Below are 23846 nucleotides of genomic sequence, written 5' to 3'. Positions count from 1 at the left end.
TTCCTGCAGAGTGATGTGGTCCACTTGCTGTTAGAGACCTGAATTCACAGAGGTCAGCTGGATGATTTCTTACTGTCTACTTACATGGAGATGATAGCTATTATTCATTATTACCTTGGGTATCAATTTCCTATCAGTCATTTTTGTTCTGTCTTTTCTAGTCCAAAGACCATTCCCCTTAGCAGGGAAAGCAAAGGCAAAAATAAAAGAATTGGGTCTCCTCACTGCCATTATCATCTTCCATTCACTTCAATTACTGCTCTCATCTATTATCTTTTTGAGCCTCTAGTAATCTCTCTGTCTCTCTGTCTCTTTCTCTCTCTCTCCATACATACACACACATACACACACACACACACACACACACACACACACACACACACAAACACTTGAATATACATATAGATATATAATCCCTATTTGGTGTCCTTAGCTCCATCAATAGTATCATTCTTATCTGGGAGTGGAGAGACCCCTGGTTCTAGAGTCCAAGGAGTAGAGTTCAGCTTGGCAAAATTACTTATCCTCCTTGGCTCTTAGTTCCCTCACCTGTAAATAAGATGGAAAAGGTGACAGAAGGATCCTAAGGTCCCTTCTTACTCTAAATCTAGGATCCTTTGATGGTGACATGACAACTCTGAAAGACAGAAACTGATCCATATAAGGACCAACTATGATTCCAGAGAACTGTTCTCTTTATGATAGAGAGGTAATGGAGTCTAGAAAAAAGACATTTTTGAACCCAAACAATTTTTGCTTAACTATTTGTTACAAGAGCTTTCTTATTTCTCTTTTCCCATGGTGGGGGGGGGGAAGGAGGGAAAATAATTTTTTGTTAATTGAAGACAATTTAACTTGAAAGTAGATAAAAGTTTAAGATGAAGCCCTACTCTTAGCTTGTCTCCAGGGATTGTAGAATAGTGAATAGGTCCTGAGAAAGAAAAGACCAAGGAGCAGTAACCTTCATTGATCTCAGTTCATAGGACTCCTTTGAGATCATCTTAGTTTACTGATCTCATCTTCTGTAAGAGGAAACTGAAGCCCAGAGAGATGATCCATGATCATCCAGGCCAAGATTCAAAGGTTCTCAGGCTCCAAATCCTGTGCTTTCTGCCCCGACACCCCCATCTTGCTTGTGTACATTTCCAAAACAGAGTCAAAGAAAGCCAAGAGCCCTTCTTCAGAAGCTAGGTGCCAAATATTGCCAAGCCTTCCAACATCACCTACAAGACTATTTAGGGACTTCCCATAGAAGATCCCCTTGTCTAGCAAAGGAAAGATGTGAAAAGCCAGTCTTGTATTTCCGTTCTTACCTGTATCTTCCCTTCCTCTACTATCTAAATCTTGTCCATCCCTCTGACCTGAAGCAAGAACTTCATCTTAGGAAAGCCTACCTGACCACCCCACCCTAGAAAAGCCTCTCCTTGCTCCTATTAATCAAAAAATCAATATTTATTAAGTATATACTATGTGCCAGATACTGTGCCAAGGGTTGGTCATACAAATATAATGAATTAAACAATTTATAATCTCAAGGAATTTATACTCCAACAGGAAAGACAAAAAAATGTATATGTGTATATAGGTACATATATAATATATAGAGAACAGAGAGAGAAATACAAATTAAGATAAAAATAATTAAGAGTAAGGTGGTTTTGGAGGGAGGATGGGTACAAATATCAAAGGGAATCAGAAAACGTTTCATTAAAAGGAGGAGGGAGAAAAGGAGAGGAGACAGCAAGGGCAAAGGCATGGTGACAGGAGGAGTGTCATTCATGAGTAGGCCAGATATGGTTGTGTCAAAGAAAGTGGGAAAAAGAATAAGGGGTAAATGTGGTTGGAAAAAAAAATTGAAGTCAAGTTGTAAAGACTTTAAAGGCTAAGCAGAGAAGTTTCTGTTTTATCCTAGAGGCCACAGGGATTCCCTATTGAACAGGGGAGAGATATGATCAGATCTGAATTTAAGGAAAATTGTACTGGTAGATGATTGGAGGATGGATTAGAGCAAGCAGGGAGAGAGCTGAGGAAGGAAGAAGGGGATAAGGGTCAGAAGTACAGTGTGAGAGGCAGCTAGGTGGTGCAATGGATAGAACACTGTCCCCGGAGTCAGAAGGACCTGAGTTCAAATCTGTCCTCAGACATTTAATAATTACCTAGCTGTGTGACCGTGGGCAAGCCACTTAACCCTATTGCCTTGCAAAATAAAAAAAAGTAACATGAAGGGTGGATGAGTAAAGAGAAGGTAACAGATGCAAGCTTGGGATGGTGCTTCACAGTGTTCTAGCTTATTTTCTGCTCCACCTGTCCAGCTCATTTCCAGTACTAAATTGTGACTGAGTTCAAGGCTAGGATCTGAGTCTTGGATGTGTCTTCCTTAGAGTACTTTAAGCAAAGAGGAGATTGAATCAGCACAAATGGACAGATAGACAAGTCAGAACCATGAAGACATGGTCCGTTAAAGGTTTCCCTCTCTACCTGAAGGGCACAGATAGCAGTCTATGCTCTATCTATGACATGCTGTTCTAAGGGCCCTCCTAGCTCTGACATTCTGGGTTTTAAGGGTCCTCCCAGCTCTGACAGTCCATGTTCTAAGAGCTAAGGGTCCTCCTAGCTCTGTCATTCTGGGTTCTAAGATTCCTTATAAGCTCAAACTACCTCTGTTCTGAGGCCCTTCTCATTTGTGACATCTTAGGGTCTAAGAGACCTACCAGTTCTGAGAGTCTTGGATTCTGTGTTTCTCTGAACATCTGACCTCCACCATGCAGAAACCAATCCACGTTCAGGCACATCTCCAAAGAAGACTAAGGTGTGGGGGCAGACCCTTTGAGGTTATCCTTGGCAAGTTGCCTGACCAAGCTGGGGGAGAACTGCCTTGGGGTCCTGCCATGGGATGTCTCCTGCATGTGGGCAAACTACAGAAGTGGAGAAAGGGAAGCCCACAGGAAGGAAGACCATTTCCCTGCCTCTAGCCTCAAGAAAAAAGGAAGAGGCCTCCTGTGCCTGCTCCAGACATCTCCTTTCTCCTACACAAGCTTCCAGAAAGTGGTTCAATGAAGTCAGAAAATCATAGGGGAGGAATTGTGCACAGTATTGTGCAGGGCAGAGAAGAATGGGGATGGGGAATGAACATTTTAAGCTTTTCGACATTCTGTCTGTCCTGCAGCAGATCTCTCTAGACTGATTTCCCATTATTCTAAGTTCTGACAAACCTGGCCTACTAGTTTTTGTTAGAACTTTCTATCCTTCTTCTCTAGAATGCACAACCTCCTGATCACCATCCCTTGAAATCCTTAGACAGGCCCCTGCCAGGACCAATTCTGGCACCATCTCTCCTCCAGCAGAATCCTCACCTAGCCTGTGCCCTCTCCCCCTCCTTGTTTTCTTGTAATTAATTATCTGAGTAAATATTGACCCCTTCCCAACCTTTAAGGACTTTAAAATCCCTAATACTTAGAAGTGGGAAATTTATATCATCTCATTTGAGATTTCGAGAAATGACTTGCCCCTGGTCATTGAGCTAGTAAGTGGCTGAGGCAGGATCAGAACCAAAATCTTCCTGATTCTAAGTCCAAAAGGCTTAAACTGTCCACACTCATGTTTGGGCCAGTCTGGTGCTCCCATCTATAGCTAATAGCCCTGGATCCCTGGCCCAAACAAGGTGGTTTCCAACAAACTGATTTCCTGGGCTCTACCAACAGGGACCCAATTATTATTAATGACAGCTTCCAATTCTCTGGAGCATTTCTGTTTACAAAATGCTCTTCTTACATTCACCTTGCTGGGTGTTATTAGCCCCATTCTCCAGATAAGGAAATTGATGACTAAAAGAAGGCAATGACTTGTCCAAAGTCATACAGTCAGTAAACGACAGAGCTGAGACTAAAGTCAAATCTCAGAATTTAATGCATTCTCTTTTATTCTGACTAGCACCTTACAAAGCAGAAGACACCCTCCATGTCAGAGGAAATGGGATCAGAAGTCGGAAACTCAGGAGTAAGAAACATCTGGATTCTCATCCCAGCTGTGCTATTAACAAATTGTGATACTCTGGACAGGTCTCTGGGTCTCAATGCCTTCTCCATCTGTGGACTTGAAGGTGCTAGATTTCAGTGATCAATAAGTTCCTTTCTAGTTCTGACATTCTGGGTTCTAAGATTCCTCCCAATTCTGACATTTTGGGTTCTAAAGGTCCTCCCAGTTCTGACATTCTGGGTTCTAAGGGCCCTCCCAGCCCTGACATTTTGGGTTCTAAAATTCCTCCCAGGTCTGACATTCTGAGTTCTAAGGAGCCTCTCAATTCTGACATTCTGGATTCTAAGGGTTCTCTCAGTTCTGACATTCTGGGTTCTAAGGTTCTTCCCAGCTCTGATACTCCATGTTCTGAGAGCTCTCCTAGCCCTGACATTCTGTGTTCTGATTCCTCCAAGGTCTGACATTCTGGGCTCTAATGGTTCTCTAAGTTCTTACATTCTGGGTTCTAAGGTTCCTCCCAGCCCTGACATTCTAGGTTCTAAGAGCTCTCTTAGCTCTTATATTTTCCACTCTAAGGCTCTTTCAGTTCTGACATTCTATTCCCTGATTCCTTCTACCTCTGACATTCTATAACCTAAAACCCCTCCTCAGCTCTGACTTTTCAAATTCTTTGTTCATAGGTCTCTTCCTCTAAAATTCTGATTCCTTCCTGCTTGGAATCTGGGTATTACTATCACTCCTGAAGAGATCTCCACCCTATTTTAAGACACTGGGCTATCTTTGGAAATCATACAAAATGTCAATCAGATTCAGACTCAGAAATATGCCTACAGCTAAATTCAATCAGACAGGGAGAGGTGCAGGATTCCTCCTGTACCAGGGACAGGAAGCTGGAGGGCAGGAGAAGCTGGGCTTGAGCCCCTTGACCAGGCCATCGAGTCACTGAGGGCATGGATGGGGGTAGGGAAGGGAGAAAGCAACAGGCCCTGCCAACTTAAGTCTGCTGTCCCTGAGTTGGGGACTCCCTGTGGAGTGGGCAGGACCCTGATTCAATGCCAAGGAGAGCAGCCAAAGCTGCCTTGTTCAGGAAGGGCCAGACACTGGCCTAGTCCCAGGCACCTTTCCTGACCCTGATACTATGGTCATTGTTTCCTGATGAAAGGGGAATCCCTTCTGGAGCCTGAGGGGTTGAGAACTCAAGGGAAGTTCTGGGCACCACTGAACAGGGGTCAACTAGCAGAAGTATGCTGGGGTAACCACAGGTGCCCTCCACTGCCTCCTTATCCTCAACCCACTCAACGTATAAAATAACTACCATTTATTGAGTTTTTAAGATTCGCAAGGATGTCACATATAGTTTTCTTTGATCCTCAAAATAATTCTTGGAGGTAGATGCTATTGTTTTGCCTATTTTACAGATGAGGAAACTGAGGCAAGCAGAGCTTAACTTAGATTCTCTGATGTTTCATGTGTGAATCCTACCTCCCCAACTCAATATCTTCAGTTATTTTCTCTGTCTTTCTCATAGTCAACTGAGCCAGGTCCTGGGAAGGTACAGGGAAACCTATGGAAAAGTGGCATCATTAACTGAGTGAGGGACAGGATACTGGACTAGGGAATCTAAAAGACCCGGATTCATTTCTTGCCCTTAGACCGTTATTGCTGTGGGACTTTGGGCAGATCATGACATTTTTATGGGCCTCAGTTTCCCCATCTGTAAAATAGGAGAGCTGGATCTGGAGACCTTCTAGGCACCTTCAAGTTCTATTATCCAATAAATGTTGGCTGACAGGTCCTGTTCAAGGATTCAGACCTTTCTTCATCCTCAATGGCTCTGTCAGAGATTTTGCTTCATGAATCACCCCTCGCTAGTGTGCTGGTGGCTATGGATTGCCCTTGAAGTCCCCTGTCAGTCTGGGAGGAGGGAAAAAGGCAGCCTCTATCCATAGCTTTTTTACACTTCGTAAACAGCCCTTGTAAGATCAAGTGGGCAGGTACTGCTCTACTGTCCTCTTTTTACAGATAAAGAAACTAAGTTACAAGAGGGGAAGAGCAGAGAGGAGAACCTCAAAGTCTAGAGCTCTCACCACCTCACACAGAAAGAGTTCTGCCTCTGAAATCCAAAGACCTGGGTTCAAATTCTGCCTATGAAGCCAATTACCCAGTTGACCCTGGGCAGTCACAATCTTCTTGAGGGGGCTTGGACCAGACAGCCTCTAAGAAGAATTCCCCCCAAACACCTTTCCAGCTCTCCCAGTGACTCTGTGCCTCAGTGTTCCCATGGCGGGGTGGTGACTAACTTCACTCAAGAGTCAGGACATCTAAGGGTTTACAAGGCCTACTATTCTTCCAAGGGAGGGGGAGCAGGACCCAGCTTTCATTCTGTCCCACTGGACTTTTTCCCCAAGAGGTCTCCAGCTCTGGGGCCTCCCAGGGTCAGACCACTGGCCGCCCCTGAACCCAGGGTCCAAACTCAAAAGCAGGGCTGGCAGGAGGGCAGGGAGGAGAAGGGGCCCCTCAGCCCCTCGGGCTTCAATCTCCACCCCCTCAGCGCCCTATGACTCGGCTGGGAGGCCACTTTCAATGGCCACATTAGTTACCATTTAACCCCATGACCCTCAATTGTCCTCTGTCTGCAAGGCCCCAGAGAGAGAGAAATAGATGACTAGGGGCCCCTCCTCCTGCCATTGGGGGACTTGTGGGGAGGAGGGAGCCCCCCACGTGTCAGGTCAATCACAGAGAATGCACACGCGTGTGTGGATGTATGAACACACACATTCTGTTTCTCTCTCTGCCTCCCCCTCCCCACCTGTGCCATCCCTACCCACCACAAAGAGGCTCAGTTTCGATGCCATCGGACTCCAGATTGTCCCAGGTCTGTGATCTCCCTGTGGCCCTCTACTAGGTCACCCACTGCAGACTTTCCTGACCCGCTGAGAGTCACTTTGGGTACCAGAGGGTAGTGGAAAGGACTCTGGTTTAATAAGCAGAGCTGGTCTCCTGAGGCGCTTTGCCCAGCGTCCTTTCAAGAGAACCCAGGTCTCCAGCACCGGCCATGGGGACCTTCTTCCACCTCCCTCTAGGAAGATCAGAGATGTTAATGACTGACCCATGGGTTATTCAGCAAGTCAGAAAGAATTATTAGAACTGGAAAGGATTCAAGAGAACACACTAGTCCAACCTATCAGATGAAATGGAAAACCAGTCAAAAGCCTAGAGTTACACAGCAATTCAGAATCCAAACCATAGAAACTCAGAGATCACCTAAGCCCACCCTCTCAGTTTTACAGATAATCTGTGGCTGAACCAGGATCAGAACCCAGGGCCGCTGCCTTCCAGCCAAGGGTCCTTCCCACCAAATAATAGGGCTTTTCTGGGATTTGATTCTGTAGCTCTGACTCTATCACCAATACCCTGATCTGCTTCCTCTCCACACTGAGACCCCAGGGAAAACTTCCTAGAATCACTTGGATCACTCCCATTTTCTAGATGAGGAAACTGAGGCACAGGAGAGAAAGTAAGATTTGCCCGAGATCCTAAGAGTAATAAGTAGCCAAGTCAGGCTCTGAACCAAGATCCTAATCTACACCATACCATGGGGGCATTCCTGCATCCTAGACAAAGGGAGTACCAAGAAGGATGCTCTTCCCAGGAGTGTGTATGGGGGGCTGTTTCTACTTGAGTGCTTGGGTCAATGCCCATTCAGCTGCGACCCTGTCCAGGCAGTTCAGCTCCAACAGCTGCCCCAGAGTCTGTAAGCTTTCCTGTTTTATTTTCTAAAGGTCACAGGGCTGGGAGAGGAGGCGGGGACCGTGACAAAGGACGGCCGGGTTAATCTGTCCTGAAGCCTAAATCCGATGCAAAATCATTTACCGGTGGGACTCGATTTTCCAAACAAACCTATGTTCGTTATGGCTAATGGTTAACAGATTTCATCATAAACTTTGGTCTCGTGGTAGAGAAGAAATTATAATTAGAATCAAATTATCATCAGAGGCCAATTGTTTCTTTAGTGGAGGGTAGAAAACATCCAGCCAGGTGCACAAGGCCTACAGGTGCGCTCAGAGGCGGGGAGACACAGGCATGAGGACACACACGAGCATGTCCCCAAAGACAACCTGTACGTAAAGAGGAATAACTTGGGGGCTACAATGGCCATCTCCCACCTAGAGGCCTACCCAAAGAACAGAGGATGAGCGTCAGCAGGACCAGGCACTGATATCAATGAATTACCTGACCTGGGCAAAGGCCCTTATCCCTTCTTGGCCTCAGTTTCTCCATTTGGAAAACAAGGGGCTTAGAACTGAGATTCTCAGGTATACCTGGAGAAACTCATACCTTTGAGTTTTGGACACACACACATACACATATGAAGTATGAAAAAAAAATTCTGCCTCCGATGTTAGTTGTACAATCTTGGACACTCAATTTCTGCCTCAATTTTCCTCATCTGTAAAATGGAGCTAATAAAGAAACTACTTGCCCTCCACTCCTTCTTTAACTGGTTGCTGTGACGATAAAGTGAGATAATCTAGGAGAGAACTTTGGAAGCCTGAAAGTGCTCTATGATGCTACCTCTCCTTCGTTATTATTAAAGATAAATATAGATCAGCGTGAGATTAAGAACACACACACACACACACACACACACACACACACACACACACCCCAAGTCCAATTACTGATGCACACCACTTATAAAGATACATGTGTACAGGTATGCCCACGCTACCCCACACATCCAGGACACACTGCAAGCTGAAGGCAGCTCCATACACATATATGAAGACAGTTTAAACCTTGGATTCTCTGAGATGTCAGACTTCTTTCTGGGCCCCCCAGCTTAAGTCAAACCCCCAATGCATCACTGCTCACTCAGCAGACATGGGCATGGCATAGGCATCCGAAGAGATATAGTCCTGGGGAGAGAGGAGGACAGTAGCATCCAAGGGGCCAGGCTGGGGACTTCTTGCCTCTGGGATTCCCTTTCTAGAAAATGAAGACACCACCCCATCCCCTCCCTAGGACAGGATGAAGGCACTACCCTGGTTCTCTGCCTGCTGGGCCACCGGCTGATCCCAACTGGTGGCAGCAGTGGCGTTCTGTTATTAGAAAGCATGGGGAGGGGCCAGGGCCAATTGGCATGGGCCCCAAGGGAGTCGGCCAGAGGCCAGCGTGGCGGCAGGTGACACAGTAACCTTGGGGAGGGCTGGAGGGCGGGTAGGCAGGGCCAGCTTCTTCCTGCACTGACTCAGCCTGGGCAGCCAGACCCATTGCAGACCTTGGAAGAAAGTGTCCCCCGGGGCAGCCATGAAAGTATTCACACCCACTTGCATTTTAACCCAGCCTCCTGCCCACCTGGGTGCCTTCCAAAGAAAGAGTCAGAGATAGGGAGAAAAGGAATGGGGTTGGGCGGACATCATAAGAAGACAAAGGGACAGATGGAAAGAGTGAGATGGGGTGGGGGTTAGGGGAGCAGGCATGGTTCCAACTTCTACAAAAGGCTCTGGCAGGAGGCCACCAGGCACAGAGGGCAGGGGCATCCTCAGCCAGGAGCCTGTCCCTGAAGAGAGTCTGGAGCAACTCTACTCCCACCCTTGCCCAGAGGTAGCAAAAAAGTTGGCAGCACCCCCAAGTTCTCCCAATCAAAGTCGATGGGGACCACAGCAGAGGACAGCTGTACAGGGCAGGGGGAGAATGGATCTGGAAAAGGGGAAAAGGCAGAATAAAGAAGTGGGAATGTGGGCATCCTGATCTCTCCCTCCTAAGAGCTCCATGTCTCAGCTTGGCAGCTCATGGACTCAATACATTGAACTTTTAGTAGGTATTAAGGGAGGGAGCGAAGAGGGAAGAGACATATATAGAACACAGAGTGTCAGAATTGGGAAGGTCCCTAGAATTCAGAATGTCGGAGCTGGGAGGCCCTTAGAACATGGAATGTCAGAGCTGGGAGGTTCCTCAGAATCCAGGATGGCAGAGTTGGGAGGGCCTTAGGACCCACAATGTCAGAGCTGGCAAGACCTTCATAAAACAGAGGGGAAGGATCTTCAAACAATATTGGAGATCGCTGAATCCAACTCCTTCATTTTACAACTAAGGTAACTGAGGCCTGGAAAGGGAAATGGCATGAAGCAGTTAGCCTCAGTTCTCTATGGGAAAGGAAGCAGAGAGAAGGGGAAAAGAGGAGGGGAGGAGAAGAGAGGGAAGGCTCTTTTCAGGTCTGAGGTTCAGAGACTGTTCTAGGCTTCTGAAGTAAAAAGAGATTCATCGTTCTTACCCCAGATGAACCAGTACCTAAAATGTCTCCTGTATTTTGCATGGCTTCCTGAATATGATCTCAAAGCACTTTCTGATCATGAATTCACAATCACCATGGATAGGCCCTTAAAAGTAATGAAGAGGGGAAAGAGAGGGCCCCTTCTGACACTATCAGAGAAGGAAGTGATGTGCTCAGGGTCAGTTTGAAAGCTGGGGTTTCTGGAGGAGCTCAAAATAGCAATCAGGAATCCTGGTCCTTCACTCAGATAGCTCCACCTGCTCTGGTCCTCCTATCTCTGGTCTGACCAGGGGCCTCTCAGTTCCCATCAATAACTAAAGAAGTCCAACATCTGGCCCGGCTGAGCAAGACCGAGAAAGCAGCAGGTGGAGGCAGACACTCCTGAGAAAGAAGGAGGACCTTCACCCCAAATTTACCTGCTATTGTTGTTCAAAGGGCCTTTGATCTGGGGACAGAGGGGCATATGTTAGAATAGAGAAAATACTTAGAACACTGAATGTCAGAGCTGGGAGGACCCTTAGAATACAAGATGACAGAGCTGGGAGGGTCCTTAGAACACAGGATGGCCAAGCTCAGAGAGTCCTTAGATCCCAGGATGGCAGAGCTGGGAGGGCCCTTAGAACCCAGGATTTCGGAGCTGAGAGGGTCCTTAGAACACAGAAAAGTCAGAGCTGGGAGGACCTTCAAAGATCTAGTTTAAACTCCCCATCTTGGAGATAAGAAACTGAGTTCCTGACAGGAAAAGGCAAGATCACAGGAGCGAAGTTAGTGGCACCAGAAGTCAGGTCTTCTGGCTACCAAGTCCGGAATCCTTCAGGGAAGAAGTAACAGAATTGCCCTAATTGTATCTAGCCTCACTCCCTCTGCAAAGTCCCCAATATTGGGGGCCCTCAGATGGAGAAGGCTGAGTACCTCCCATGTACCAAATGACCCAGCAGTGAATTCTTTCTTGCCCTGCCCTGATCTCTAGCTGTCTATGGGTGTGAATGCTGTCTCCCCTAGCCAGACTGTTAGCAAATACCATGAAAAAAAATATATTCCTTTCCAATTCTCCCCAGTGTGGCTTGGCCTTGGGCAGGCAGGCAGAGCTGCCAAGTAATTATCCCACCTCTTACCACAGACACAAATACACCGTGGTGACCTTGGGTAAGTCACGTCACCACAACCCCCCTTTCCCCAACCCTGAGCTGCCTTCTCTATAAAATGAGGGGCTGAACTAGGCAGCTTCTGTCTCAATATCCTAAATTTTAGGATCGTCCATTTAAGAAGTGGAAGAGTCTTAAATGAACATGTTCTTGTCCTTTTATTAATGAGTCAAACCAAGTCCAGAGAGGTCAAGTCATTTGCCCAAGGTCACAAAGGGAATGCTTAGCCAGGCTTAAATAAATCCTGGGTCCCTCTCAAGGGAAAACTATACCAGATCTTTCAATTTGTGAGTTTGAATTTGAATACTTCAGTAGCTGAATTACTGCTTTCCTTTATAATCCTCTGGTTGCATTTACAGACATTATTCTGAGAAAGAGTCCACAGGTTTCTCCAGACTACTCAAAGAATCTATGACATGATCATTATTTATAGAGCACTTTCAGGTTTACAAAGTACTTTTCATGTTATCGCATTGATCCATACAAAAAACTGCAAAGTAAATTCTATTATCCTCATTTTACAGTTGAGGAAATTGAGGCAAAGAGGTAATATGACTTGCCCAGGGTCACACAGCTAGTAAGTGTCTGAGGTCAAACTTGAACTCAGCTCTTCCTGACTCCAGGTCCAAAGTTCCAGCTCTCCTTACAGAGATCAACAGGGAGGCAGTGGCTTAGTTGGAGGCCAATGCAGCAGACCTAGGCAGATACAAATTCTTTTTTTTAATAGTATTTTTTCTGATAACATGCAAAGACAATTTTTAACATTCATTTTTTTTTAAATTGTGAGTTCCAAATATTCTTACTTCCCCCACCAAGCGATCGTGCAAAACATTTCCCTATTAGTCATGGGCAGATACAAATTCTAGCCTAACTGAAGAAGACCCCGTCCTACTGACCCTTCCCCCATCCCCCAAATCAATGCCTCCTACAAACTGCCTTCCCCCTCTCCAAAGGACCATAGGTTTCCCTATCCAGGAGGAATTTCACAGCAAGTGAGAGAGAAGACCTAAGAAGGGCCTGGCACCAAGCCTTTATCCCTAGATCAAAAGGTCTGTGCCAAGCTGACTGGTGGGGTTTTACTCTCTGGTCTTCCTGTAGGGATGGGATCGGCTGGCAGCCAGAATTGACTGTGGGTCCAGAACCACCATCAGGCTTTTGACCTCAGCTGCCCCAGCCTGGCAGCAGGTGCCAATCAAGAGTCATAGAGTCCATGCCAACACCCACCTGCTAAGCCTCCTGTTAGCCCAGATGCAAATTAGACAGGAACTATACTGACCCATAGAATGTGAAAGTAAAAAGAGATCTGGAAGATTTGCTAATAATAATAATAATAATAATAATGATAATAATAATAATTAAAAATAATGATAATGATAATATTAATTTCCCAGGTCTCTAGCATTTTTGTTATAATAGCCCCAGGAAGTAGAGAGTGTGGGTATTAGCCTCATTTTACAGATATAAACTGAGGCTGAGGGGGAAGTCAAAATAATATATAGCAAAGTTCTTAAACTCTGACCATAGACTTTAGAATCTTAAGAGTTATGCTGTCAAAAAAAAATTTTTTTTAAGGAGTTATGCTGTCAAGGGGAGAGGAGGAAGGGGAAAGAAGGGAAAGAGGCAGAAAAATGTGAAATTCAAATCTTACAAAAAAATGAATGATGGGGGGTGGCTAGGTGGCGTAGTGGATAAAGCACCAGCCCTGGAGTCAGGAGTACTTGGGTTCAAATCTGGTCTCAGACACTTAATAATTACCTAGCTGTGTGGCCTTGGGCAAGCCACTTAACCCCGTTTGCCTTACAAAAAAACCTAAAAAAAAATGAATGATGAAAACTATTCTTTACATGTAATTGGAAAAAATAAAATTAAAAAGTTTTGAGTTAGAACAGATCTTGAGCCTGAACAGGCCCTGGAAACGGAAGTGAGCTACCAAAATTCACAAAGATATGGAAAGGGCAAAGCCAAGATTTCAACCCAAATGCCTCATCTTCCAGGTTGGGAAACCAAGAGTAAGGACCACAACTGGGACAAGGACTCAGGTCTTCCAGATCCTTCTTCATAGTGACCAAAGCCTGACTGTCACTCCCACCCCCCCATATCAATCAGGATTTCTTCACCTTCCCTCCACTGCCATTTTTCTCATTCCTGGGGTCCCATCAACTCTGGGAGTTGCCATGAGAAAGGTATGGAGGAAAGGTCTTAGTCACTGCTGCACCTGCCCTACCCTTATCATTAAGGTCTGGGCCTCTGTTCCTTCAGGGTCCTTTCTGCCTCTCCTTGGTTAGTCCTTATCCCTTTCCCAGAACACCCCCAACACATCCCCTTATGTCCAGCTGCCCTATTGGCGGTAGGCATATAGACTGAGTCAATGAGTAGAATTCAAATTTTTCTCTACCATATGTTAAATTCTTCTCACCTCGCCCCCATGCAATTCTAGCAATCAACTCAGGAAGAGATCAAGAAAAAACAGGGATTATTAGCAATGGCTCCTTCACCAAGGCTTAGGGATGGGCATGGTGGGGCCTTGGAGTAGAGGTGAATAATGGGTAACTTGGGCTTAGCTTACCTAATTGCTAACACATAATAAGAACTTAATAAATGTTTATTAAGTAACTTGACTGGCTCCTGGGAATCACAGCAAGGCCTCTGGTTAATCAATGAAAGGCAAAAAGGATAGGCTTTCTTTTGACAAAGCACAAGGTTCTCTTGGCTGGGAGAGCCTCCATTTCAATAGAATGTAAGCTCCTTAGAAACAGCCACTGTTTTTTGTTTTATCTTTGTATTTCCAGTCACTAGCACAGGGTCTGGGTCATAGGAGATACACATAGGTGGGCAGGTGGTCTATAGGTTACAACACTGAACCTGGAATAAGAAAGGCCCAAGTTCAAATCCAGCCTCAGATAGACAAGTTGTGTGACTGGGCAAGTCATTTAATTGCTCTCTGCCTTCTCAAATTAGGATAATATTGGAATCTAGCTCCTAGGTTTGTTGAGAACCAAATGCACTCTGCAAAAACTTAAAGCTTATTTATATGGCTCAGTTATTGTTGCTAGTAACAAATACTTGTAAGCTCAGACTAGGAAGAGGTTAGTGGCTACTGTTTTTCTGGTCCCCTACTCCATCCCAAACCTCACATTTCAAGAGCTTCTCTCCTCCATATTTTCCCTCATTATTAAGTAATAATCACATGCAATCACAGTTATAATAAATAGCTCCTAGTTCTCTGGTAATGTGAGATTAACAAAGTATGTTCACCTCATAACAAATCTATAAGGCTAGGTATGGGAGAAGCATTGTCTATTTTACAGATGGGAAAATGAGTCCCATAGCCACAGGCACTGAGCTTGCAAGAATCAGAGCCAGGGCTGAGACTGAGGAAGCAATGCATCCCCCTATGCCCAGCTGCCCTATTGGTAGTAGGCATACAGACTGAGAGGCAATGAGTAGAATTCAAATTTTTCTCTACCATATGTTAAATTCTTCTCACCTCGCCCCCATGAAGTTCTAGCAATCATGCTCATAATCTTGAGATCTCAGGGCCCTTTCCCCTGCATCCCTCTCCTCAAAATTGCCATATTGAAGGCAAATGAAGAAGAGGCAATGAATGGGACAACAGAACTTTGTTTCCTTCCCTATTTGGATGATATCTGCTCCTCCAAGGGGTCCAGCTCCTCTTCCTTTGCTTTTTTTTTTAGGTTTTTGCAAGGCAAATGGGGTTAAGTGGCTTACCCAAGGCCACACAGCTAGGTGATTATTAAGTGTCTGAGACTGGATTTGAACCCAGATACTCCTGACTCCAAGGCCGGTGCTTTATCCACTACGCCACCTAGCTGCCCCCTTCCTTTGATTTAAAAAAAAAAAAATTATTTTTATTTTTGCAAGGTCACATGGCTAAATAACTATTAAGTGTCTGAGGCCAGATTTCAACCCAGGTACTCCTGACTCCAGGGCTGGTGCTCTATCCACTGAGCTACCTAGTCACCCCTCTTCCTTTGCTTTTTTTTTTAAGGTTTTTGCAAGGCAATGGGGTTAAGTGGCTTGCCCAAGACCACACAGCTAGGTAATTATTAAGTGTCTGAGACTGGATTTGAACCCAGGTACTCCTGACTCCAGGGCTGGTGCTTTATCCACTGCGCCACCTAGTTGCCCCTTCTTCCTTTGTTTTTAAAGACATTAATGAAGCAGACTGTGGGGAAATGGGACATAGGGGAGGAAGGCACTTGCAGGAGCAAAGAAGGGGTTCATGAGGGCAAGGATCTTAGGACTGACCTGTCCCTAGATTCTGGATTAGTTCCTGCTCTATGGCCATTGGTTTCACTGTAACATGGTGACGGGAGGAAGCCTGGGGGTGAGGGTGGGGGATGATACAAGATGGTCTCTAAAGACTCTTCCAGGTCAGATATTTTGGGTTTGATATTCCAGGGCCCTTCCTAGCACTGACATTCCAAGACTCTAGGTTTCCTTTCAGTTTTTATGTTCCAATTTTCAGGCCTCTCATACTCTGATATTGTATTCTAAGATCCCTCTCTGTTCTGATATTCTAGATTCTATGTACTACGATCCCTTCCCGGATTTGATACCCTGAGTTCAAAGGGTCCTCCTAGCTCTGACGTTATATGCCATAATGGTCCTCCCGGCTCTGTCACCCTGGGTTCTAAGGGCCCTCTCAGCTATGACATTATGTATCACAGGGCCCTTCCTGCTCTGATGACTTGTCCTAAGGGTCCTCCCCGCTCTGAGGACCCAGGTCCTAAGGGCCCTCCCAGGATAGGAAAGATGGTGATGGAGGCATAAGAGGAGGGAGGGACTTCGCCAGAGTCATTTCTGGAAGTCTTGGGCCTGGCTCCCGAGGTTATTTTCAAACCCAGCTAACCCACAGGCTTGGCTTGGAGTTAGAACCTCACACACAGATGCTTATCCTTGAATAAATATAGGCAAATGGCCTCACCAGGGGAAAGACAGACTTGCATTTTTTTTAAGCTTCCCAGGAGAAAATGATTGATACGAGAACCCTGGAGACCAGGTGAAGTAACTTAATTGCTCTGGTTCTCAGTTTTCCCATCTGGGAAATGGGAGTGGGGCCAACAATTCCCTGCTCTGGCGACCTCCGGGAAGTTTGTTGAGTCAGAGGAAAGAAGATATATTAGAATGAACTGTACAACACCCTATGGAAGTAAGGGCTCCACCAGAAGCAGTCATCCCTAAAACTAGCCCATAAGATGCCTGTATTTCTAGCCCTCATTCAGTTACTGACTCACCACAGAGACTTAGGCAAGTCCGTTTTTTTGGTTAGATCTCAACATCCCCATCAGCAAACTGGGATTTCAAGTTGTGTGATCTTGGCTCAGTTTCCTCAACTGTACAACAGAAATACTAAGAGTACCTACCTACCAGGATTAGTGTGAGGCTCAAATGAGATAACTGAATGTCTATATTATATCTGAATTAAATTAAGTTGTCATATAGCACATATATAATAATTGTACTTGTATTAAATTACACTTGAATAATTGTAACATGCTTAAAACAGTCCTGCCATAGAAATCCTAGCAAATATTGCCATTATTATTCTTCTTATCAAGTGTCCACTAAACTATGAGATCTCATATACATATGAAGTTTTTTTCCTGTCTGTGATGATAGCTGGTGCCCAGGTTCCATGCCTGGGCATCCCACTCCTTCCCAGAAATCATCCCAATTACCCCTTCCCATGACATATCAGGACTTACAAAGCAATTTTCCTTAAAAAATAAATAAAATAAAATTTGAAAATGAAAAATAAACCAAAATAATTTCCCTTACTCACAATAGTCCTGAGAGTGGCAGAGCAGACAAGCTGGGTTTCAATCTCAGCTCTGCCACTCCCAGATTCTGTGTGACCCTGGGTAGGTTTCTTTCCTTCTCTTGGCCCCCATTCTATAAAAATGAAGAGGGGGGAAGGGTGCAGGGAATGAGGTGATTTCTATGGGCCCTTCTAGCTCTAAAACTCTGAGCTAGGGGATCACCTCCTTTTTTACAGATGAGGAAACTGAGGCTAAGAGAGATGAGGTGGTTTCTCCAAAGTCAGTCAGCTAGAAAGCTTCAGATGGAAAACTCCCTCCAGGATGCTCAGGAGCCCCTAGCTGTGTCTCAAGCAAATCCAGGGAAGGCAGGGACAAAAATAAGGAACATGAGAAAGCCTCAATTTCCAGTTCAGCTGCCACTCCTCCCCCTCTGCTCCCCTCCCCATCTCCTTCTGTCTGGTTTCCATCTGGGGCTGCTCAGCCACAACCCCCACCCTTAGCCTTTACTGCCCCCTCCCCTGGCCCCCTCGGATGGCCTCATTGGTGTTTAAATGGACTTAAACACACATCAAAGTGGCTCTGGCCGACCTCCCCAGAGCCCCTTCAGTGAAAAGGGCGGTTTCCTCATGCTAACACAGAGCTAATGGCTCCAGCTTCCTTAGTCTCTCTGAACTATAGGGATTGGTGGGAGAGTAAACAACAGAGTTGGGGTGCTGTTACCACACCCCGATCCCCCCAACCTCATGTCAAGGAACTGAGACCTCAATGAGTGACTGGGTCAAGTCCCATTCCACCTCTGGCCCTTAGATTTCTGAAATGGGGGCAGGGGTACAACTCTCTGAAGCTCACTTTCCACTCTCAGAGCTTCCTGAACATACCTTACAGGATACAGAAATGGCAGAAATTAAAGCTCAAATCCAACCCTTTCATTTGACACAGGAGGAAACTGATTTGTCCAAGGGGACAAACGGTGTCTTGTCCCTGGCAGAGCCTGGCAGGGCTCTTAATGAGTGGGAGCAAAGAAGATGGTGGGGGGAGGAGGAAGCGGTGGCTTTGCTAAGAGCTTGGCTGAGGCTCCGATTGTCCCTCAAACTTATTCATGGCCTCCAGAACCCAACCAGAAGGGCTTCATGAACAAAATGGGAAAGTGTGAGGCACTGAGAGTGAGCTGAGCCCCCCTCTGTGGGTTCTCAGGAATAAGACCAGTTGAGATCCTCTAATCTGAAAACCTCATCCCCCCCCACCCATCACCATTCCCCTTTCCCCTATCCAGTGGTCCCAAAAGCCCCCTTGTCAACAGACGAGATCAAGCAAACCCTTATACCTTGACTCTGTTATTATTACAAACAAAATAATAATTCTATAAAACAATAAAGAATTGAAAATACAATATAATATATAACAATAACAACCATAGTGCCAATTTTTATTATACTTTTTCCCAAAAGCCACAGGAGGCAGGCTGTTTTCTTCCATTTTACAGATGAAGAAAATGAGAGAGTGAATGGCTAGTATCAGGGTCAGAACTTGAACCCAGGCCTCTGGCTTCCACTTCTAGTGCTCTTCCCGCCATCCTAAACCACATCTCTGTGATTTTGTTGTTCATGATGACAGGCACCCCCCTCCCCCGTCTCCATTCCCTGCCCAGCCCTCCAACCCAGCATTATCCAGTCTTGTATGGTCTGAACCAGGGACAGCCCAATCGTTTGGGGCCAGGAAAGACTGGATCTGGGCTGCAGCCTCACAGATAGCTGTTAGCTGCTCTCCTTCAGTGTTTGGACCTCAGTTCTGGTAATGGAGCCTGGCCTGGTTTCACCTCCTATACCAGCCCCAGGTCCAGGGCTGCACCTGAGGTCCCAACCCCCTCTATGCAGGACCTGAGGACAGAGTGTCTCCCTGCCCTCTTGCTCACCTCCCACATCAAGACTGTCACCAATCCTCTCATCACACCTTCACTACATTTCCCACCTCTCTCTAGCCCCTCTATGTCATCACCTTTGCCAGATACTCAGTACCATTCTTCATTTCAACAGCCTCGAAAGGATCCACTCTCCCCCTCTTCACTGCCAGCCTAAACTTTCTGCAAAGGCCCAGTCATGTCACACTACTCCTCAAAAGCCTTCAATGGCTATTTCCGATAAACAAAACTCAAACTCAGAGACTGTACCCTAGGCCTTCTACGATATGGTGCCCACCCAACTTTTCTAACTCACCTTCCATTACTACATGGATCTCCCACTCCAGACAAACAAGATTTTTTGCCTTCTTCAATATGCTTTAAATTCATTCTGCTGTCTCCTTACTTTTGCTCATGCCTATGTCTCCCATCTGAAAAGTCTTCCTGTGGTCAAATCCCTGAGTCTGTCATTAAAAGCCCAAATGAAGTGCCATCCTTTTCAAGTTGATTCAATTGAATATACACATAGCTAGAATCCTACTGTCACCAGAGTCCCAGGTGGCCCAAATGGCAATGAAAAGACCAGCATGGTGGACAGTCATCATTCAGGAAATACAGGGGCTAGAGAAGGGTCTGAGTCAGCCAAGAATTTGAGAGGGAGCCCTGGACAACCCAATGTAAAACACGGTGGAGGATTGTCTAGGGAGGGTTTATGAGAAAAGGGCCTGGATGAAACAGGATGAGACGAGAGGAATCTTTAGCCCCATCAAGATCAAGATTCCCTGGAAATTTCTCAAGGTTCCAAATCCTCTCGATTCTAGTGCCTTTCCTCTCAATTATTTTCTATTTTGCCTCTATTTGATTGGTTTGTGCTTATTTGTTTATTTGTTGTCTCCCCCAGTAGAATCTACGTGCTTTGAGGGCAGGGAACTGTCTTTTGCCTCTTTTTCTATCCCCCAGAAACAGTGGCTGATAACAGATGAAATGCCTATCGATTACCTGTGGGATAGCACAACAAGAAATAAAAAGGGACTTGGGGTCTAACAAGAGGGAATCATATCTTCAAATAAACCTGATACAAGAGAAAATGTGAGAGGAAAGTCAATTAAGGGTCGATGAGAAATTTGAAGACCTGAAGGCTCCTCTGAGCCCCATCAGTTATGCTTTTCCCCTTCCAACCAATACAGCAATAATCTGTTGGCTTCTCACACAGAGCATGTTCTCTAGCTGCTGGTACAACTTGTCCTTGTTCTGTCAGACCATAAGTTCCACAAAGGCAAGGCCTGGGGGGGGGGGGGGGGTCTAAGCTTCCTATTGATCTGGGTATAAAGCATAGGGCTTCCTATCACTGGGGGTAGCCCATTCATTCAACAGTCTATTGAGTCAAAGTTGGATTGTCTGTTAGTATTGCCTTGGCAATGACCTCTGAACACCTGCTGGGTCCCAGTCTCATTGCCCTATGTCTGATCCTGTTGGGCCAGGCTCTGTTTATCTCCTGGGACCCCTGCCCATTTCATGATACAGCCCTACCAGTTAAGCCCCAGTGCTGATCACTGCTATATCCTCTGCATTGATGATTAGACCATCTGGGGGTAGAAATGAGAGAAAAACCACAGGGAAAAATGGCAGAATGGGTGATGCCTTATACCCCAATGGGTCTGTCCTTGAGATAGCTTTACAAGAAAAGATTCCAGCAGTCATGAGGAATAATCATCCATTCATTCATAAAGCCACCTGACACATTAGTACATCAAGGCCCCCACTCATAGGACCCACTTTAAGTTGCCGATAGGACAATCCAGACTCTACAGTATAAGAGGTAGAAAGCTCAAGGTCCTACCTGTTTAAACTGTTCTTCATACGTCCAGTCCCCATGGTCAGGGGGTTGTGGCTGAGGTGGGAGCTGAGAGGTGCCTGGGTGGGTGAGTCCTGGAGCCATGCGATCCTGGCTCCCCAGCAACCGGGATGCATCTCCCAGGTAAGGCTGGGGAGCTGGTGGCTTCCGAGGGAGCAGGGAGCCCGTGCCCAGCCTTGCCCGGCCAGCCGGGCCGATCCCCTCCTCTCCAAGATCCTCCTCTTCTTCTTCATAGTCATCTTCCTCCTCCTCTTCCTCTTCTTCTTCTTCCTCCTCCTCCCCAGGGTCTTCTTCAAAGTCTTCTTCCTCCCATTTTTGTTTCCTAGGCAAAAGAAGAAAAGGGTAGAGGTTGGGTCAGTGGCAGGATACACATGCCTCCTCCCCCTTCTCCACTGGGATGATGGAATAAATCCTTGGACTGGTCAAGTTCACATGAGCCCTGTTACCAGCTGACTTGTCTGTGTGGGCTTGGGCTAGTCCCTTGTCTCTGGGTCCTATCTATAAAACCAAGTGGAACCTTCACTAGCACAGAATAGTCCATGTCCCTTCTCTAGCAAGGATGAGATATTGGCCAGTTCCAAAAGCATTCCCCCCTTGGTTCAATTTCTTTCTTTTTTTAAGTTTTTGCAAGGCAATGGGGTTAAATGACTTGGCCAAGGTCACACAGCCAGGCAATTATTAAGTGTCATTAGGCCAAATTTGAACTCAGGTCCTCCTGACTCCAGGGCTAGTCTCTATCCACTGTGCCAGCTAGCTGCCCCCCTTGGTTCAATTTCTAGAAGTAGAAGGGAAGAGTCCAGAGCACAAATGCTTCCCAGAAAGAAGTCTCCTGGCTCCTCTCAGAAAGCATTAGGTTTTGGAAGTAGAGGCAGAAGGCCATAGGGGCCATGTTGTTTCTGAGTTTCCATGATCCTCATCTATGAACTAGGCCAACAATCAAATTGAGCATGCTTTCCTCCCCTCTGGAGGTGTACCTGTGCCTCAGTCTATCACAGCCATAGATCCAGCACATCATAACTAACCTCTAACTCATTTTAGAGATGGGCAAATTAAGGTCCAGAGAGGGGATGAGTTCTGTCAGAGGTAAGCCCATCAACTCTTGGGTCTGTGGTTCAAGTATCCTCCCTGCCCATTCATGACTTACATCTCCTCCTCCTCTTCTGAGACCAGCTCCTGGAAGCACCCGTGACTGCCCTCCGTGCCCAGGACTGGCTCATCTGCCCGTGCAGGCAAGACCGGGGCTACCTCATCCTCTTCTATCTCATCCTCGTCCTCCTCATCGCCGGACATCGGACTCCCCTCTGAGCCTCCAGGGCTCCGGGCATGGCTAAGGCCAGCGGCTGCAGCCCGCATGGCTGCCAAGGCTGCCATCTGGGCCCGCTGCATGCGCATGTTTTCTGGCTCACCATCTTCAGCATTGGCACCAGGCCCTTGGGTAGGAGTGGGCCCCGGTGGCTCTGGTGCCTGCTGCCGGGCCTCCATCTCCTGCCGGGCCCTTTGCTGCCGCTGTAGAAGATTCTCCATCACTGCGTGGAGCTTCATGGCTGTCCTCCGTCTGCCGGGGGGCTGAAGAGCCCGGGGACAGGGGGGCGGCAGGGCAGGACCCGGCGGGGAAGGGGGGAGGCGCCGGGGGGCGGGCGGGCCGCACTGCAGCGTGGCGAATGGGGGGGGTTTCGATGACAACGAAAGGAAGGAAAAGGGGCCAGGCTGGGCTGTCTTCTACTGATTCTGGGCCAGTCCCTGGCTGGGACACAAGCCCAGAGGTCACCAGGAGCTGGCCCAAAGCTCCCTCGGAGGCCCTCCGGGCTCAGGCAGTCACTCAGCTGAACATCCCCTGGAGGATTCCCAAGATACAGCAAGGGTAGAGAATGTCCTTCACCGCCAGCAGCAGGGCCAGTGGGGTTTGAGGTCAGCAAGTCCTATTTGCCTCAACCTGGCTCAGGCCTGTTTCATCCAGGTACCTCTGAGAACCTGTCTGAGGAAGGGGAAAATGGGAAAGGTAAGTTAGCTAAATGGAAGAGTTGGAAGGCTCTCCCCGCCACCTATTCCCCCCATGACATTTTCCTGTGGCTAGGGGTTCATTCTCAAGCCCCCTACCTCCAAGACAATTCAATGCCTGGCTGGGCCATGGTATATGAGATTAGCACCAATAAATGGGCCTGGACCCACTTTGAGGGGGTACGCCCAATGAGGAGGAAGTCCAGAATCTGCTTGCCCTGCAGCTCATGAGAAGTTAAAGTGTGCAAGGTGCCTTCTCAGCAGCCATTCCAGGGAAGGAAAGTGAAGCTGACGGAGCCACCATGCCCATTTTAGAAGGGCCCAAGGTCACATAGCTAGACAGTACCAGAGCAAAATTCCAACTTGAATCTCCCGACTCTCTCCACTACAAACCTCCTAATCCTAACTCCACCACATCCTATGCTCTACCCAGTCCTGATTCCCAAAGGATCTATGAAATGCAATAGGCATCAAGGGTCTAGAAGCCAGCCAGATGACCAGGAAGGACAAGAGTGATTTTCCCATTTCTATGTCATTTTAAAGTTTACAACGAGAGGAGGCAGTGGTAAGGAGCTAAAGTATTGAGTCCCGTTGTACTGATGAGGAGACTGATTGAAAGAGGTTTGTTCAAGTCACACAAGTGGTTAAGTATTAAAGTTGGGATTTCTAGAATAGAGAAAGGACCTTGAAAATTTAACCCTTTCTCATTTTACAGATGAGGAAACTGAGACCCAGAGAGGTAAATGTCAGTGTCACACAGCTAGTTAAGGGTTGGAGGTCTGTCCTGATTCCAAGATCAAAGGGCGATTTCCACCAGACTCTGGAGGCCCTGAGAGAGAAATCATGAGGGGCCTTAGAGAGGAAAAAAGGGGGACAAATGGTAATCTCTAAGAAATCCAGACCATTTTAAGTCTCC

General features: G+C 46.6%; 1 protein-coding gene across 3 annotated transcripts in view; it reads right to left on the bottom strand.

Annotated features, from left to right (window-relative positions):
• Positions 1-23846, bottom strand: part of ARID3A (AT-rich interaction domain 3A) — an 80803-nt gene that overhangs the window by 47984 nt on the left and 8973 nt on the right. For all 3 annotated transcript variants that reach the window (XM_074204484.1, XM_074204483.1, XM_074204485.1), the window contains exons 2-3: positions 22077-22907; positions 20918-21254 (exon numbers count right to left, since the gene is read on the bottom strand). In XM_074204484.1, coding sequence (XP_074060585.1) covers positions 20918-21254; positions 22077-22474 — 735 coding nt within the window. In that variant the 5' untranslated portion in view covers positions 22475-22907. The remainder of the gene's footprint in view (positions 1-20917; positions 21255-22076; positions 22908-23846) is intronic.

Source organism: Macrotis lagotis, chromosome X, assembly GCF_037893015.1.
Source record: "Macrotis lagotis isolate mMagLag1 chromosome X, bilby.v1.9.chrom.fasta, whole genome shotgun sequence".
In the NCBI taxonomy this organism is placed as follows: domain Eukaryota; kingdom Metazoa; phylum Chordata; class Mammalia; order Peramelemorphia; family Peramelidae; genus Macrotis; species Macrotis lagotis.
This window is presented reverse-complemented; position numbering and strand designations above follow the sequence as displayed.